This window comes from Uloborus diversus, chromosome 6 (assembly GCF_026930045.1).
Source record: "Uloborus diversus isolate 005 chromosome 6, Udiv.v.3.1, whole genome shotgun sequence".
Lineage (NCBI taxonomy): Eukaryota > Metazoa > Arthropoda > Arachnida > Araneae > Uloboridae > Uloborus > Uloborus diversus.
In genome coordinates, this window is record NC_072736.1 from 109,261,381 (window position 1) to 109,281,067 (window position 19,687).

Here is a 19,687-nt window from a genome sequence, read left to right on the forward strand (position 1 = left end):
AATTTAAAAAAAAATTCAATTGTTAGAGAACTTATCTTAATTTCAAAAGTCAGCTGAATGGATTCATCTATTGTATGAAATATATCACGTTTATAAGTATAAAGTAATTAATATTTACACATTTTTGAAGATTTAAAAAACAAAAACAAAAATATCTGATTTAAATAAAAAAAATCCGGTTTAAATAAAAAAAATCACATTGTGTTTGAACATAACGTTGGAAATTCGAAATAAAGCACGTACATATACAGTGTGGTTCAGCACCAGTGCGACTAACTTACAGATGGTATTGGAAGTACAAAGAGGAATCTGAATTATGCAGATTTGATTTGCATGGTCCGAATTGCCTACCCTATAGAGTAGAGGACATTGAACAGCGCATCGAGTATTCAAACGTTGGAGTTACGGACTGTGACAAGGCGTGCCGCTTTGCGCTTGTAAAGAATGTTTCCAGCACAGCACAGGCGTGTTCCTCATCATACAATTTTCGTTCGTACGTGCACATAAGGTTACGCGACACACTTGTCGTTTATCCAGAGCTATCAAGAGTCAAGAAGTTACGATCAGGGCGCCATATAGTGCAGAGAATAATATACATCTTGCAGAAGGCAATCCAAGTACGAGTGCTCTAGCGATAGGACAACGATCAGGTTTTCCCACACTAAACCGTATGGATAATATTGTCAGCGTAATAAATTCTTCCATACCGTCTGCAACGTGTCCAATCATTGAAGCATGTTGATTATCAATTCCGAACGATTTTTGCTGCGTGGTACTTTTAGCAAAGTACGGCATTAGCTTCGTCTGTATTGTTAACGGATTAAACAAGTGTCACAAAAGTAAGTTTTCGATCAACATAATCCCATTTGTGGTTTTTAAAGAACCCCCCAGATCCCCCATGGTATGCAACTACGTGTACTTCAATGCCGTTTCTTTGTTAGTGTTTGGGCTAGTACTGTTAGATATCATTTCATTAGACTGTACCCTCTGCTCCCTTGTTTGGATGGTAGGGCGTACTCGATCTATCTTCAGTAAGTCTTGTCCAAACTTCTTGAAGAAGCACATGTTTCTCAGTCATTGTGCCGCTCAATGCAGCTCCAGCATGATGGAACTTCCTCGCATTGCATCAATTACGTCCGCCAACACCTAAATGTCACATTTGGACAGCATTGGCTATGTTGTGGTGGTACAGTTCATTGGCCTGCAAAAATCACCGGACCTTTCTTATGCCTGGTTTTCTTCTTGTAAGGTGCCGAACCCTATTGATTCAATTAACCACCTTTGTCGCTCCTAACTCTGTAGCTGCCGAGTCATCTTCCAGAACGTTGGGAATTCGATGCGGAGCAGCAGTAAAGCCTGTATGACTGTTTCTGGTGGGAATTTTGAATGCCTTTTGAAAGGCAAATAAAAAAACTTGTCATTAAAACTATTTCTGTTACACTAACGTGTTGCTGTCATGTCAAACTGTTATTATTTTCTTTTAACCGTCTCGAGTGTAGAAGACATTTCAGGCCCAGTAATGACATGTGACGCCAATCAGTTTTTGTGCCTCTACACTCATAAGTATGTCACACTGGTACAGAAAAAATCTGTATAATCCATTGTTCAGAGGGAAGAATTACCACAGGAAAACGTAGTTTAATGAGATAAGGTGACATGAAGCACTACACAGCCTTTCAATAATATTAAATAATTACGGTGTAAAACAAAGTTGGAGCAAGCAAATGTAGTTGATATTCAACATGAGGTATACTTCAATCTTGTGCGGATAACTTTTTGAAGTTGTGCGATATACTCATATACAGTGGCGGATCCAGGGGGGGCTAAGGGGGCTATAGCCCCCCTTTTGAGATCCGAAATTACACTAGAAAAAATCGAAATTTCAAACGCTTTCAATAATGCAATACATTTGTGAATTTAAATAACATTATATTTAAATGTGACTACTATATAAAGTGGCATATTAATAGAAGGGGGAGGGGACTAGGAGACTGTAGACCCTCCTATTCTCCCATTTGGTCAAAATTTAAAATATATTAAATTGTGATCTGCAATGGAACGGAAAGGTTTGGAGGAAATAGTTTCGTTCTGCGCAATCGTTTTTTTTTTTTTTTTCTAAAAATTATTACTTTCAACTTAAAGCAGCCATATATATATTCAACTTCGTTCCAGGTTAAGGGCGCTATAGCCCCCGCCCCTTCCCGCCATGAGGTCAGAAATAACTGTAAACAAAACAAAAATTTCAAAGATTTAAAATATTTCAACACTTTTGCGAATTTAAAGGTGCATTACATTTAAATAAATATATACACTTCGGCGTATTAATGGTGGGTTGGAGGGGGGGGGGGGGGCTAAAGGAACTGTAGCTCCTTCTCCTATTCGGTCAAAACTTACAAAAGATTACAATGTGATTTGCAATAGCATGGAAATGCTTGGTGGAAATAGCTTCGTCCTGATTCTCTCAAGGTTTTTTAATCTGAAGTTATTAGATTCAAATTAACACAGTCATATATTCTACTTCGTTCTCAGGCTAACGGAGCTATAGACTCCCCCCCCCCCCGAGGAGGTCAGAACTTGCACTGAATAAAACCGAATTTTTGGAGATTTTAAATATTGCAGTACTTTTACACAGAGAGCTTAAAACGTTTTAAGGTCTCTAATTTCGGAAAATTTCGTTGGGTGAGCCCCCGCTTCCTCCTAATGTCATCAAAGATTACTTAAAATTGCATTTTCAGTACATTATTTTCGAATATTTCAGGAGAAAAGTTTCTAGCTTTGTTTTCCAATTTACATAATCTTCAGCCCTCTTTTGGACAAACATAAAATGAAATTTATTTTGGCGTTTCAATTTCAAACTATTTCTGGTGTGAAATTTCTCCAATCTATTTTTATCGTCGCCTAAGTGAGCTTTAAAGTATGTTTTTAGAATGGAGAAAAGCTCCTAAATCTCCTTCCTCTAACAATACTATAAAAAAAGCTTAGTGTTGCCAGGGCCCATCCTAGGGTGTCGGCAACCCGCGTGCAAAGACCTAATGTGCCGCCCCTCAAAAGTAATTTGCATATTTTGGCTAATCTTTAACGTCCATATAAAACTTTCTTCAAATTTCTATACCAAGTTCTAATTAAAAAAAAAAAAAAAAACCAGTAGAATGAAAGAATGATGAACTTATAAGAAGGAAGAAAATTTTTATAGTAAGAAACTCCTTAGGTACAATTTTTAGCCAACTTTCCCAGTAAAAGTCAGAAAAAGAAGAAAAAAAAGCATGAAAGAAGGCTTAATGCATCTTAAAAATATAGCAAAAAACAAAAAAAAAGTCAAAAATAAATAAAATAATTAAATAAATATTGAAAAATTAAAAATTAGAAAGTAGGGTATTGAGATGGGGAAAAAATGTCTGTCGGTCCGTCGCGTCGGTCTGTGTGTCCCCCCTCAATAACTTTTGAATGAATAGTCCGATTCGAACAAACTTTTTTTTGTTCGAAAGATCTCAGCGAGGACACCTCATTCCCATATTTCACTTTTTGATTTGATCTATTTTTTGTTCAATTTTGAACAGTTCAAAAAAACTTAACATTAGCGCCTACGGGGAAATTCAAGGCAATTCCGAACTGTGAGGCGAATTTGCTTCAAACAAACTTTGTAGGAAAAAGCTTTTGATGAAAAACTTGTATATAAAACATCTTTTTGATTTGAACAATTTTCCGTTCAATTTTGAACAGTTCAAATCCCTTAACATTAGCGCCTACGGGGAAACTGAAAGTCAATGTAGATTCCGTACTTGAAGGCGGATTTACTTCAAACAAATTTTGTTGGAAATAGCTCTTGACGCCAAACTCCAGACATCGACTCCGAGAATTTAGGGGTACTTGACTCCGACTCCTGTGCCCGTCAATTAATCGGACTCCGACTCCCCGACTTCGACTCTGACTTCGTAGCTTTGGCAAGAATTTATACACGGAGGACAAATGACTGACTTCGATTCTTAGATATTCGACTCCGACTCCTTTACCCCAAAATGAGATTGACTCCGACTCCGCAGTTATGGTTTTGACTGTGAAATAATTATTGTTGATCTTACTTGTTTTTATTTTTACGCCAAAGTTTTAATTTAGGTATTCAGTTTTCGGCGAATAAACTCGAAGTCATTTATGTTTCTACATAAAGATATGCGCAGACGATTTTTTTTTTTTTTTTTGACAATGAAAATTATTTCTTTAAGTTGACATTTTATTGTTTTTATTTATTTTGGTGAGTGCATTAATTCATTTAAAAAATTGTTTTTGGCAACAGGGGAAAAAGAAACAATTTTTTTTTTTTGATATGATGTATTTATTTTAATAAGCTTTTAATTTTAATTATTATTTTTTTGTTTTGAAAGCTGTTAAAGATTTTTTAATGGAAAAAAGTGTATTAGCTGCTTTGTTTAAAAGTTGCTGCTATTTTTTTTTTTTTTTAATTTTTTTAGATGAGTGAGGAATATTTTATTCCTAGAAATCCGCTTAAATTATTTTAAAAATATGGTTGAAAAATTTTTCGATTTTCGCGGCCTTCCTCCCAGAGTTTATCGGCACTGTAGTTTCAAAAACCCATTTTTGGTTATATTTGAAAACGATAGGGGTTCAAAATGTTCTGAACCGAAATATTTTTCGGAACTAAAATCTGTTATGGGCTATTTTGGGAAGGAAGGGTTTTGGGGCTCATAAACGGATGTTTCTAAAAGCGCAATTATATATACTATCTTTGGTGACGTTAACGAAACTGGGAAGCTTCGGCGGATCTTTTGGATATTTTCCGATATTAATATCTAAAAAATACAACTATTGAATTTTGTCCACCTCACCTCGACGATTGATGGGTATGCCCTAGCGCAGTGAAAAGTTACAAAAGCCAGGCAGTTCTAATCCGGAATTTCTTAGAAATTAGAGTCCCAAAATCGTATTTTAAGCATTGTTTGAGAACGATAAGACTAAGAACGGGCGGGGGTTCAGTGTGCCCTCACGAACTGTTTTTTGAAACAGAAGTCAATTTCAGGCTAGTTCAGGCAGGAAGGGTTCTGTGGCTCCACGAAACGGTCTAAAACCGAAATTTTGAGATGTATAGTGATTGGGTTGGAGAATAGGGGATCCGGGGCAGTAGCGTAACTAGGGGTTGGCAGGAGTGGCTTCGGCCAGGGGCGCAACAGCCAAGGGGGTGGAATTTCAACTGATTTTAAAAAAAAAAAAGTTTTTTTTTATCATATGGAATATGAAAAATGCTTTAAAAAAATGAAAAAAAAAAAAAAAAAAACTCGCAAGAAAAAGAGCTAGAGTCACATATGACATACATAACATCTACTGAGAAGAAACATTGGGCATCATTGAAAACAATTCTAAAAAAAGAAAATAAGAAAAAAAAATTACAATGCTTCCTCCTATTTGTCGAATCAACTATAATCAAAATGTTCTAAAAAATTTTTTTTGAAAGTTACTATTACTTCCCACGTGGGCAACACTCGGGGGGGGGGGGGGCAATTTCTTTAGTTCGCCAGGGGCGCTAGACCACATAGTTACGCTACTGATCCGGGGTCCTTCTCCGAAAGTTCTTGAAACTGATGTTTGAAAATCAAAATTTTAGTTTGTTTTTCAATACATTAAGTGAGAGGGGGTGGGATTAGAGACCTCTCCAAAGACGCTAATTGAGACTGTCTTTGGTAGTAATGTATGGGAATGGATTTCGGGCTCCTCCATCGCAAAACTTTTGAAAAAGAAATCCGAAAAATGTCATTAAGCAATTTTTGATGACATTAAGAAAAGCTGTCCTCTGAAAACACATTTTAGATTTTACAGCCAAAATTTTTAGACTATGTTTGATTAAGTTAGGATGGAAGGGGTGAATCAGAGACTTAATTGGGTCCTTAAGATCGGTGGTTCAACCAGCGAAATTTTCCAAAATGTAAGTCCTAGAAACTCAATTTTAAGCCTTCTTTAGCCTCGTCAAGGAGGTCATAGCATCCTTTTGGATCTTCGTTTTAGAGCTACATTTAAATTTACTTCCCGGTGCAAAAGCCTTGTCCTCCTACCTGATCAGAAACCGGGCAGTTCATTCGGGATCTTAATTAGAAAAAAATGCCGTAAAGGGGGAAAATTACAAAATTTTAGTTCGCCATTAAAATATGTTTGACTCTCAGGGGAGTCGCAATTTTCCGCTTTCTGTTCACGCATCCACGATTGTTGAACACATAGTTTTTTGTTTGAAATGCTTGCGAGAGTATCTAATCTGTATAGCTTCTTTTTTTTATAAATAAAATATGTCTTCATTGTTTAGGTCTATAAAAGTTTGGGGGATAAACATTAGTGGCCGCCCTCGGTGCTCCTTTTAGAAGGCACCCTTTCGTGCTTCAGGAGGGGGGGGGGGGCATTTCCCTCATTTCTCTTCCCCTGTATCCATACCTGATTACTGGTTCTGTCACAAATTTTGCAACCAAATGAAGCATGTGTGTAAAGGTAGATATTAATGAACAATCAACCAACAAAATGCTCCCTAACATTCTATATTTCTTAAACTATGCCATGTTGTCGCGAAATCGACACTTACTTTGATAATTCAACATTTAAAATTCATCATATTTATTCGACTTATTATAAGTTATCTTGTGAGAAATTCTTGAGGAGTTTTGTTTGATTATAAGAACTATATGATGCGGCCCACGGCCGCCCCTTGCTTTGGCCGCCCTTGTGCGGTGCACACCCTGCACACCTGCTAGGATCGGCCCTGAGTGTTGCTTTTCTAGCTTTAATATCGAAATTTTGTAGAAGTCCTCAACACTCTCCGTTCCCTTAATGTGACTAAAAAAGATTCATTTTCAAGCTTGAAACATTTCCTTTGGAGACAACCCATTCCATCAAAATATAAATTAAAATTGTGTTTTCAGAACTTCAATATCAAAAAATTTCAGAAGACAGCCTCCCAACCCGTCTTCAAGTTTCGTCCAAGAGAGCCTGAAATGCGTTTTAAAAGACTTCGATTTCGAAAACGTTCTGGAGAAGATCTCCGAACACTCACACTTTTCCTAATATTACTATAAAAGATAGAAGAAATTGTGTCTTTGAAACTTCAATTCAAAAAATTTGGCCTAAGAAAATACCTAAATTCTTCTCTATTTTCTTGACGTCTTTTAACACATCCAAACATCCGCTTCTAAAACTTCAACTTTCATAAATTTCCAGAGGGTCCCTCCGAGCATCTCTCCCCTAGTATCAGCTTAGACAGCTTTAAATTTCGTTTCAGAAAACTCCTCGGGAGAATCCCTGAACCTTTCTTCTTCACATAGAACCTAAAAAGGATTTCTTGAAAGAGATTTCGGGAGGGAAGGAGGCCGATAAAGTCAAGAAGATGCAGGGGGTCCTCTTTCCTCTATCTTTCCCAAACCTACCTTAAGTCAGATCATTAGAACCTCAATTTTGAATAATTCCGGAATAAAGAGAAAGACTTGACATCACTTTTGTGGCGTTAGGAGATCCCCCTATCGTTGACGAAGAAGGCGTTACAGTTGAGCTTTCTTCGAACTTTAGGGTCAAAAAACTTCCATAGACAGCCTGTGAACTTTTTCCATTTAACAAACACAAAGCCACCAAGGACAGCTTTTTAAAGACTTAGTTGTTAAAATATTTTCATAGAGAGCCTTCAAAACAACCAAACATCGACTAAAATTGCGTCTTCCAGACTTTACTGACAACATTTTTCCAGAGAGGGCCTCTGAATCGTCTTCATTTCCTAAACGTCATCAGTTATAGCCTTAATTTCAGTTTTTAATGTCAAAAAATTTCCGGAGTAGAGCCGCCTAGTAACGTAAATTCACCAGATATTGCGTAAAACTTCTTCTTAAAGACTTAAATTTTGAAAATTTTTCAAAATAAATCACCAAAGAATTCCTCTCCAAACGTCCCTAAAGATAGCCTATAATCGTGTTTTCCCGAGTTCTACCGCGAAAAACTTTGAGAGGGAGTCTCCTGGACCTTCTCCATCACCTTCATGCTATCAATAATAGCATAAAATTGCGTTTTTTGAACTTTTATTTTTGCGAATTTCTGGAAAGAGCGTTCGATCCATTAATGCCTAATATCGCTAAAGATAGCTTGAAATTGACTACAGCTAGGAAAAATATTCGAGAAGGAACCTCAACCCCGTCTCACCTAACCTCACCACCAAAATGTTCCAAAAATTGCGCTTTTGACATCAACTTTGTAAATTGCTATGCGAGGGTCCTGACCCCCTTCACGCATCCGCTTCTTTTTACTACCTCTCTCTGGCAATACCTGGGGTATAATGTTGATACCCTAGCGTTTGTCTTCAATTTTTCGATCGGAAGCCATACCATCATGTTAGCATACCTCTTTCTGCTATGCGAATGTATTTTTATCTACCAATGTGATAATCTACTCAGCTTTATATGAGGTTTTTGTCTGAGCATGGTTTTATCTACTCCAAACTCATGAGCATAAAACTAGAGTGCAGCTGCAATCTCTGGATGCTGGAACTGACTTTTTCGGTGTGTGTTTGCTTGCCATTCCGTCTTAGCTCTGGCCATGGGGAGGTAATTTGTAACTTTATATCCATCTGAAGCGCATATATTGTTTTCAGACCTATAAAATGTTTGCGAAATTATTTATATTCTTTAGTATACTATATAAGTTTATTTCAAGTAAAAAACCGTATTTAGAGCCCTAAATTTTTCAGGAGAAGGACCCCTTATAGAGAAAATTTTATAATGTTTAAACAGGGGTGTCTGTCCCCCTAAGAGTGATGCTCCCCCCTCCCCCCCCCCCGAGATTGAGAGTACCCGCAAAAACGACGAAAAAGACCCTATAAAAGTGACTCTCCACTCGGACCGAGGTTAGCCCCCCCCCCCTTTGCTCGAGTTCTAGATCCGCCACTGCTCATATACATACTCACGTTGCAGCAAAACTTGTTGAATTTGAGGGTGGTCAAAATATTTCGTCCGTACGCGCGTACACTGTAAAAACGATCCAGAAACGTTCCTGGAAAACAATGGGCAGCTGATGTGCCCAATTTCTGCCAGTAACATTTCTTGCAAATTCCAGGAACGTTTTCCGCTTAAATTCGGTAACCTTCCTGATATTATCCCGGAAGCATTTAAGCATACGGTACTCGAATTTGGACATGTGAATAACACGCGCTCTTCATTGGTCAAATCGTCGGTCAATCAATTGCCTTTCGCTGGAAGTGAACTGAGAACGTTAAGTTCGAATGTAAACATCGTGTTATAAGCTGTTTATTTGTTATTTTTGAGAAATAAATTGTTTTATTGAGAAATAAATTGTTTTGCTATCTTTTTATGTTTCTCGAAAGCATAGTGACCGTAATTTTGTTCTGATTTTAAAAAGAAGGTTATGTTTGAGTGGCAACTATTTTGTTGTTTACATTATGGATTTCTGCTGCTTGCGATTCGAGTATGCTTCTTCATTACCTTTTTCTTTGATGAATTTTATGCATAAGTGGCGTTTTGTTTTACGCATGGATTGGACCATTAAGAATATTCATTTTTATCTTATTGTTCAATCATTGCTAAGGTGAAGTTAGCTAGAAAATAATCTTATTATAATTGTTTTCCAATGTTACTATGAATCGTTATACCAACTGAAACTCGAATGATGCAATAACTAGAAGCAAACTTAAAAGAGACATTAAAAATAGACATATTGATGTCTATGGATGCTGGCGGAGGGTGCATTTTTATCTTCTGGCTTTTAAAAATTAAATAATCTAGAACTAGAATCTGCTTTAAAAACTAAAAATAAAACTTCTTGAAAATTATTAATCTCATATTATGTTTACATGTGCTCCTGGTGGGGAGATGGGGGGGGGGGATACAGAGATGAATTTTGATACCTCTCGGCTTTAAACAATGAAATTAAATTAAAATAAAAAGAGAGTGTTTGCAAAAAGTTATTTAAAAATTACTAAATTTGAACAATTAAATTCATTTTAAAAATATTACAAACTACAAAACACTAATTGGTGCTGGCATAGGTGAAAAAGAATGCACTTTCATCCCTTGGCTTTTGATTAAAAAAAACATTCAAATCAAATTTGACAATTTTAATGATATATTTAATTAAAAATTATTATGAAAATTTAATGAATGAAATTAAAAACATTTTAAACAAAAAAAGAATTACAATGTACACCACAAATTATCTTATGCTTATGTCCATGAGTGCCGGCAAAAGATTACAAGAAGGTGCTCTTTTACCCCTTGGCTTTTAAATTAATAAAATTAATTTAAAAAGTCACCTTAGGTTAATACTTCTTAATATATTATTTAAAATATTTGAATGATTACTGACATCAAATAAGCGAAGTACAAAATTTAAAAAATACTTTTAAGAATTCACCTTGCCAAATGCTATAAAATAGTAAATCTGGCTTAAAAAACTCGTTGGCAAATGGAAAAATCTGAAATTTCCTCTAGAAACAAAAATGTACTTTAAATGAAACAAAAATATTGATTAAACTTCATTGAATCATATCATTGACTGACGTTTTCAAAATTTGACGAATTTTTGAAGTTTGTTTAATTTACTGGCTAACAACTTGAAATTCATATATATATATATATATATAAATTAGCCATAAATAATTGTTTTTTAATCATTTATTAACACTACATATCTATAAAAAACATCGCTGCACAATTTAATTTAAAAGTTCATAACATGTTTAAAAAAATCTTTGAAAAAAATCAAGGTATTCAAAGTTAAATTAAGTATTTAAAAAAAAGGACGAAGGAAAAAAATCAACTTACCAGCAAACGAACTTTTGACCTGTTGGGCATGAATTTCTCGTGTTCCGCATATTATTTGTTTTCTTTTCAAATTCTTGGACTCAAGTATCTATGTCCACCGTGGACGTGACGTTGCTTCTTATTGAGATTTTTTCGTCATTTTCTACAATAATATTGTGAAACTTAGCAGGTAGGTATTCGCTTTTTATCTTCATGGAGAATAAGAGCGAATCCATACTGGCCATCTCAGAACAACATGGCTCGCGTTTCAGCGGCGGCGCGAAAGGCATTTGATTGACAGACGATTCGACCAATGAAGAGCGCGTGTTATTCAAATGTCCAAACTCGAGTACCGTATGCTTAAATGCATCCCGGAAGCCTCCTGAAAAATTTAGAAATCTTCCCGTTTAAAACCAGTCGTGTCTCTGGAAAATTAGAGTTAACTTAAGAAAGTATAATATAATAGCTTCGCATCTTCCCGATTTATCAAGGAAGTTAAAAGAGCATTATTGCAAACATGGCCATAGATAAGCCAGAATTACAAGTAAGTAACGAGAATTTTACTCGCCTGCAATTCTCGCAAAGCAACGTAGTTCATACTTATTCGCTCCCTTTCGGAGCTTAATTAGCGTGGTACGTTACGTACTTTAAAAGAAGCCGATACACTTTATAAATACGCTCGGTTAATCTTTAAACTGGGAGCTAAAAATATTTTTCACAACGGTGAAAAGTCTGCATTCGTACAATTTGTAGCAATTCAGGAAACTTTTTGACAATGATACTTGATTTTTCCAGGAAATGGATAAAAACCTTTAAAATCCCGAAACGTAACACGGAAATACCCAGTAACGTTTCAGAATTTTTTTACAGTGTAGGTACGGGCTGAAAAGAGAAGATAAAATTCATCCCGGTCCTGAGGTAATCAAAATAGAAGTTTAGGTGGAAATATAAATGAACATTTTTCGTAATTGCCTTTACTTTGTACAAGCAGAGAAAAAGGTGAAATAATGGATTGATGTTGTTGTGGTCAGTTCTAGAATTTTTTTTTTTTTTTTTTCGGCCTCACATAGTTTCCCACCAAACAAAGATAGATCCGCATAAGTTCATAGTGACTAAGATTTTTAACTTCATTAAAAAAAAAAAAGAAACAAATGAATTATATTTGGAAATTTGGGAAAATTTCGGAAAACGATGCTATAATGAAAAGAATGCAATTAAATCAGGATTTTATTTATTCATTTTCTTCTACCTTTGTTTATTTATACCTTTGTTATTATCGCATGAGAAGCGCCACCAGTGTGAGGGACTGCATTTTTTTTTTACTATTTATTATAGAGATATGCCCATTGGTCATGCTATAAAATCGACTTTGGATATTTCTGTGGTGGTCGTAACTCATTTTTCGATTTTTTTTTTTTTTTTTTTGAGATACGCCCATTCGTCTTTTTTAGCGATGAATGGTTTTATGCAAGAGTTTTCAACTAGTACAAAATGGTACATTATTTGGAAAGTAAGTATGCTAATTACCTTCTTCTGCGTGAATCTGTGCTATTGTGGCTTTCTACGGAGCTAGACCTTTTGTGGTGGCACCTATGACTTGATTTTCTCTCTGAACCTCGAGAAGAGACTAAGGACTGGCGACTGGAAAAGAGACCTCTGAAAGAGGGTGATAAATAAATAATAATAAATCAGAAATATGAATTTGTTTCGGACAAATTCAAATTTCCGCAAATCAAGGATTGTCTAAAAATTACAATCCGTTTTGTTAGCCTTTTCAGATTTTTTTATTTATCCACAGATTAAACACTGTTACCAGTTCATGAATTGACACAAGTCTTTGTACATTTGTCGCAGCAGTTAATTACGTTACTATGACACGAACTTTGTTTTGCTCACGTTAGAGCCGCTATATAGATAGGCCGACGCATCAGCTTAGGTTTAGCCATTTTGGATCGGATTTTTCATTGTTGCACTGCTAGGGTTACCACAGCAAAGTTTCGGATTTCGCCAAATTTGCCGAAAATAACATTTTATTTAATTAACAATTCACGTGCCGCTAATAATTACTCACAGTGAACAATCACCAAACGCGATAACTCGCCAGAAAAGACAACCACTCAAACACGCGCTCCGATCCAAAATGGCTAATCTTAAGCTGATGCGTCGGCTCGTATATATATATAGGGGCCTTAGCTCACGTTAGCTGTCTTTTGGGGAAAAGAAAGACATGATAATAAACAAATTTTGTATTTTTTGAGTTACCTTTAGTTTTTGGATGGTTTAACTTTACTATAATGGAATGCATAAAGTAGCGTATTTTTATTGAAGTTTGAAATATTTTTCTTTCTTTTTTTTAAATCCTAAAAGCTGTTTACAGAATTCCAAATTTTTTTATGGCAAGAAATAGGGCCAAATTTCTAATGAATTTCTGCTAAAAAAAAAGAAAAAAAGAGGTTGTGTGATTATTTGTGCATTAGCTATTCAACTAAATTGAAAAACGCCATATGACTAGTCATGTGATTGGTTAAACCAATCACAGAGACAATAGTTCACCCTTTGCGCCATTTGAGGTAGAAGTGACATCAATAACGAATCTTCTTGAGTGCAGTGCTCAAAAAAAGTTACAAGAAACGCTTAAGGTTAAGTACAGTCTCATTTTTAATTCTTTCAGATTGACAGAAAACTTTTATGCAGTTTTCCAGCTTGTTACTTTTTAAACATTTATCTTTTTATGTTTGATAAAATATAAAAATGCATCACAAATGTAATTCGGTACAATGTTAACTGAATACGAAAAAGCAAAACAACCTTTGGTTTGGATCTTCCCAAGGCGGCACTTCCGAAATATTTTCTTTCGCTTCAACAGCCAAAGGAACAGCCGGTGTTGATACGGATCGATACAATGTTGAGCTGCAAATAGAATTTGAAAATTAGTGTGAGCAGCTATGTACATCAATCATTAAATTTTACAAGAAACATTTGATACGTAATTTAAATTATATGGAATAATTATCAACTTTTCTTCAAAAAAAAAACTTCATTTGTTTTATCATAAATGGCATTTTGTACAAAAGGCGGATGTTTTTGTTTCTCTTCACTATAGACAATTTCTTACTTTTTTTTTTTTTTTTTTTGAACGGTTCAAGTTAACTTTGCGGGTTTAATGTAATATATAGTAGAATAGTTGGCAAACTACCATGTGGGAATATTTTTTAATGATGAATGGGGTCGTTTCCAAAATTTTAAAAGTATTTTTTTCTTAAAGAGCATGCTTAAAAACACAGGATCTGACCATTTTTAAAATAATTTATTTAAGTGTAATATTTAAAAAAAAATACTTAAATCGGTGTGCTTTCACTGTTCACACTTCTGTCGTGTGACATCACAAATGATGAAATGCCATTCAATGTTGCCATTCACAGAACAAAATATTTAATTCGCATCTTTACTCACGTGTATTGGCAACAATATGGTTGATAGCAAGCGTAGAGCGCAATTTTAATTCGCTGCTTGATTATCATAATGTGGAAACGTAGTAGAAAGATGCGCCAAATTGCATAATTTGTGACGTTATAAAGACCACGCCTTGTTTGAAAAACCGGACATTTTTAAAAATTAATTAAAAAATAACTGCTGGGAAAAAGAAAGTATTTTCTGGGTCCATGTATTTTTTTTTTTTTTTTGCTCATTCTATCCGTTTTAATGACTAAAAGTAGTACTTTTGACTGAAGGAAACCACGCCATTGTGTGTTGATTTCTGAAGTGCCTGTTTTATCAAAAACCCGTGAGTTGCTCAGATTGTTTTTTCGGCAGGCATACCTTTTACTACACAATGATATAATAATTACATTGTAAAAAGTTCTTATTTTTGAGTAAAAAGGTGCGTGTCAACGTTAATGCTTCCGGAAATCCGCCATTTTCGGTCGTGTTCCGAAATTCGACAAAGGGCAGATCTCGTGGATGAGGAACTTGGGGTTCGGAAGAGTGAGAATGAAATTTGCAGTTGTGGTTTTCTTCTTTGACAGAAAGATAACTGACAAAAACGAAGCAGTTTAAGCTCATAGAGAGAAAAACCGAAACTCTCAGTTTCTCTCATATCGTTGTAAAACGAACAGACTAAACTGGATCCGATAACTTAACTGTTTTACTGGTAGACTGTGTCATTTCAGGGAATGAAGAAACGGTCAACCATGAATGTTACCTACTGGAGTTTATGGTTAGTCCACTGGAGTTAGGATTAAAATTTCAGCTATTAAAATATCATCAAACAAGCAATGGCTTCGTTCAAATGCAGAAGCAATTTTCACCCGTCATACCTTCAATTTTCACCCGTCATACCTTGACGGGCGTTTTTCTGGTTTGAAGAATAATCAGCACATTCCTTGAATATGGAAACTTTTTGAGAGATGACAAGACCTCCTATCGGTGTATGCAAATATGCTCTTCCTCCATTTAATATAACCACAGTGAAATTCCGTTAGAACGAATACCAAAACAACAGAACATCCGTTTTAATATGGTAAATCTTTATTCTCGATTTAATTGCCATTACATTGCTTGCATTCCATTAGAACGAAATTCCTGTTGCAGCGAATAACATGTTCGGTCACTTGAAGTTCGTTGTAACGGGATTTCACTGTATAGTACGGAAATTATACCTACGGACAAACGTTACTGAAAAGAGCCATATCATCTTTTACACCGTACATGATGTTTTTCTTGAAGTTTTCTTTTTCTTCCACATCAGCTGAAAGAAAATTGTCACACACAAATTATTTTTTACTAATCATACATTTCAAGACTCTGCATAAATCCCTGCATATAATCAATCAAAGCAGGCGATATTTTTAACGCATAGGAGTAGAGGTACTAGGGGCTTTCAAAAAGGAAGTTACATTCGAATAATTCAGGTCAAAAAACACTTTACTGAGAAGTGTGCTACAATACAATATGGCACAGATACCATCACTCTATTTTAATACAAATTCTTTCAGCCGCTACAGACATTCGTCGGATCGTAGCACTAATCGTTCGATGCCCTGACGATAGAAATCCGCTCCCTGGTCCTTGAGCCAGCTTAGAACAGCTGTCTGAACCTGGTGACCGCAGTTAAATTCTCTTCCACCCAAATATTCTTGTTTGCCGAACACGTGGAAGTCGCAGAGCACCAGATTGGGACTGTAGGGTGGTTGCTGCCAGACCTCCCATCCAAAATTGCGAAGCAAATCCTGTGTTATGCGCGCCTTGTGAGGTCTTGCATTGTCGTGCAAGAGGACAACACGATGAATCTCTGTACTTGTTAAACGTTTTTCCTATAAAAAACGTACTGTTCCGTGGACTTCAACGTTGGAGTACGTTTCCAGTTGCCGCGCCATTTTTTTCTCGTATTACGCAGCAACGATTCAAACTATCCGAATGAAATTGCTGCAGTTGGAAGCTGTGGATCTAAAAAATCGTCTTCGCACGTTTCCTTCTTGTTACGGGATGCTGCAATCTATAGGCAAATAAGTGTAACTTACTTTTTGAATGCCTTAAATATTTTTAACTTCTATACGAGCGTATTTTAAGCATGAAAAATCAGAAATAATAGGTCTCACAATTAGTCACTTGTATTTTCACGCTTTGTTATTTTAAATAAAAACTTTGCATCGAGAAATTGAAAGAGAAAAAACAACTTTTGAATGTTTTTTTTTTTTTTTTCAACTACAAAATGTCTAACATTCAACTTAAAAAATCAAAATAGTACTGTCTGTTCTCGAACTCCGCGACTAGCAGCTGCGAAAGTCTCCAATTTAAAAGGGGTGGTGGATTGAGGAAGCGCACTTTTCGATGCATTCAATTTTTGCTTGCTCGTTACTTTCTTCTTGCTATCACCCCTGTTTTGATAAAATCAGAAGAGACCTGACGCATGCGCAAATTCGAGTAAGGTTTCGCGTTAAAATGTCGGACAGTACACATCTTTTTTCCCTCCATTTCATCCTTAGAACGTTAAATTTTTTAAGCATCGAAATAATCAATATTTTGATCTTCATTTTTTTTTCTCTAATATCTACACAAAGAGGACTGAACTGATTACTCGATTGTCTTAGAAGAAAAAAAGGCTCAGCTATCAAAATCGGAAGAAATTTCTTGTTTCACTGAGGCGTTTTCCCCTTTGCCAGTCGAATAAGATAGTCAACATTTAGAAAATTATGAATTAAAAGTTTTATGTGGTGATTAAATAATTCATAGAAGAAAAAAACTTTTGTAAAAACTTGTGAAATATTGTATGCACGTATTTCGAGGTTACAAAGAATCTTTTCTACCATGCATAAAGCTGTTGAGCGTCTGGTTCAAGTTTTTGCATCACAACGTTGTTTACATCAGTAATACAATTATTTTCATCTTTTGAGAACTATCTTCAGCTTTTGAAACAGTTATTTAAGACAAGTATTTTCTGCTTTTAAGAAAGTTATCTTCTGCTTTTAAGACAATTATTTTCAGATTTCAGCGACCATTCAACTTGAGGGTAAAGGTCAAGCGAATCAAGTTTTTGTACGATGAAAATGCCACAATATCTGCAAAACTAAACGGGGAAAATCCTCAGCAATATTAACTTCAGGCTCAAGCAATTCAGCTATAGAAATGCAGGAACTAGAAAAGACTTGCTATCTAACACAGGGTCTCTTTGAAGCGCTCTCAATATGATTTTTATAATTTAATCTATGTTTATTTTCAAAAGAAGAAATAAGCGAATTAAGACTCATATTTTTTGAAATTGAAGAAATCAATGTCTATAAAGGTTTTGAAGTACTTTTAATTAATTTTTACATCGATTTAATAGAATGTTCCTTCCAGTTTTTCTGTACGTAATAGTTCATTAAGAGTGTTTATCATAGTATTTTAACTATTTCCTTATGATTTTTAAAAGATCACGCAACTATAGTAGAGCGCTGATTAATACGGTGGTTCGAAAAAAATCGATTTCTTTATTTTGGAATCGCTTTACCTCTCAAAAGTTGTAGTTTGGTATCCTCAACTGAGGAAAAATAATAAAAAAAAATTCTAAGTTGACATCTTCAGTTCGCGCATAAGCTGAAAATTTTCAAAAATGCTAAAAATTGAATTTTTCAAAAAATAATAAAATTAGTTTTTTTGTATTTATTTTAAGCAACATCCATAAATTGTCAGTATATAGCGCAGTTTGAGTCTAAAAATATTTTATAGCTTTTACATAGAATCTTTCCTTTGCGCATACACCTAAAATTGGGTTAAAATCTCGTGCCCAATCTAAGGCATATGCGCGAACTAAAGATCATATATCGAAGCTATAAAATATTTTTTAGTCTCAAACTACGCTATATTGAGTTTATGGCTGTTGCATTATGAAAAATACAAAAATACAAAAAAAAAACTAATTTAAATATTTTCTGAAATTTTCAATTTTTAACATATTTTTTCAAACTTTCAGCCTCATGTGCAAACTGAAGATGTCGACTTAGAATTTTTTTATTATTCTTCACCAATTGAGGATACCGAACTAAAACTTTTGAGAAGTAACGCGATTCCGAAACAAAGAAATCGATGTTTTTTCGAACCAACCGATTAATTGGACCGTTCGGGGTCGAGGCAGATCTGGAAAACCGAAAATCAATACAATGCGACAGCTTTAAAAAAAAAAAAAAATCCATGGCAATGCTTTTTAAGGCTATTCACACTTGCTCTAGGTCCAAGATTAGGACTGGCACTTGTAGTAGCGCATATTAAAAATAGTTCGTTAAAAAATCATTTTTTTAAACTTTTAATAGATTTTTTTTTGGAGCAGAAGTACACATAGAAATTTGCGTGTTAACCTTTTTTAACACAAACAATTAATTTAACCATCGACTCCCGTACTGGTATTTAAAACTTTGCTTATATTTCTGAAACAAAAAGGAAACTGACCATCAGCTCCGTCTGGCTCTCCCATTCGTTTTTGGAACCTTCTACTTGGTACCCTAACTATGGTTGGAGGCGGCCTTTTGATCTGTTTCATGTCATGTCTTATTTGCTGCTCTGTCCTTCCGCTAATGAAAATAGAAAGAAAATGTATGATTATGTTCGTTATTGATGCATCAAATAAAATACTTAGATGAAAAAATGAAGAACTTCATTGTTTCATTTAAGCAGTTTTAGTTAAAATTTAGTATAACTTAGATAAATGCAAAAGTGCCGTTGTTAGAAGAAAGCAAACTCGACCATGTACAAACCTATATCTATATTTGGATCCAAGACGAAATATTTGCATAGGATTCCCTGATAAGTCTTTGACTTGTGTTAACCTGGAAGAGAAAGTAGTACTCGTCATCATCACGCTTCATTTAACTTGAAAAAATGAGGTTTAGAAATATTTTGTACATTAAAAACCTTTACTTTCGTGCGGAACGGTCTATAATGAATAACTAACTTTTATTTACACAGCATTTCGCTAGGTAGAGGAAGTGAATTCAAAAGAAACGTGTTACTCAATTTAAGTTATGTTTATTTTATGAGAGGAGTTTAATATCAAAACCTGTCCAGTTCAAGAATTTTCAAAAGGTTTTTCTTTCGTAATTTGCTAAATCTTGGTCGATACTACTCCGTCAAAAAGCTGTTTGAAACGAATCACCCTCAACCCTCAATTAGGTCGAAAACAGCGACCAAAAACCGGTTTAATTTCTAGACCAGCTCAATCCAAGGTTTTTTTTTAATGACCACTGAAAAAAACACACGGGTAATATCCACATTATTATCATCACAAATTGATATATTCTATGAAACTTTAGATTGTCTGACCATTAATTAATGACAACAGTAAGAGACTGACTGCAGAAAAAGCGCTAGAAATGCTGGATTCACGATATTTGAATCGTGTGAGTCAAATCTCATTTTCAAAAAATAAGTGT

The 19,687-nt window shown here is 35.0% G+C and overlaps 1 protein-coding gene across 1 annotated transcript in view; it reads right to left on the reverse strand.

The window, feature by feature from the left end:
* Nucleotides 1-19,687, reverse strand: part of LOC129224079 (band 4.1-like protein 4) — a 173,097-nt gene that overhangs the window by 44,329 nt on the left and 109,081 nt on the right. The window contains exons 11-15 of the mRNA XM_054858480.1: nucleotides 19,013-19,084; nucleotides 18,708-18,829; nucleotides 15,447-15,531; nucleotides 13,593-13,694; nucleotides 12,312-12,440 (exon numbers count right to left, since the gene is read on the reverse strand). Coding sequence (XP_054714455.1) covers nucleotides 12,312-12,440; nucleotides 13,593-13,694; nucleotides 15,447-15,531; nucleotides 18,708-18,829; nucleotides 19,013-19,084 — 510 coding nt within the window. The remainder of the gene's footprint in view (nucleotides 1-12,311; nucleotides 12,441-13,592; nucleotides 13,695-15,446; nucleotides 15,532-18,707; nucleotides 18,830-19,012; nucleotides 19,085-19,687) is intronic.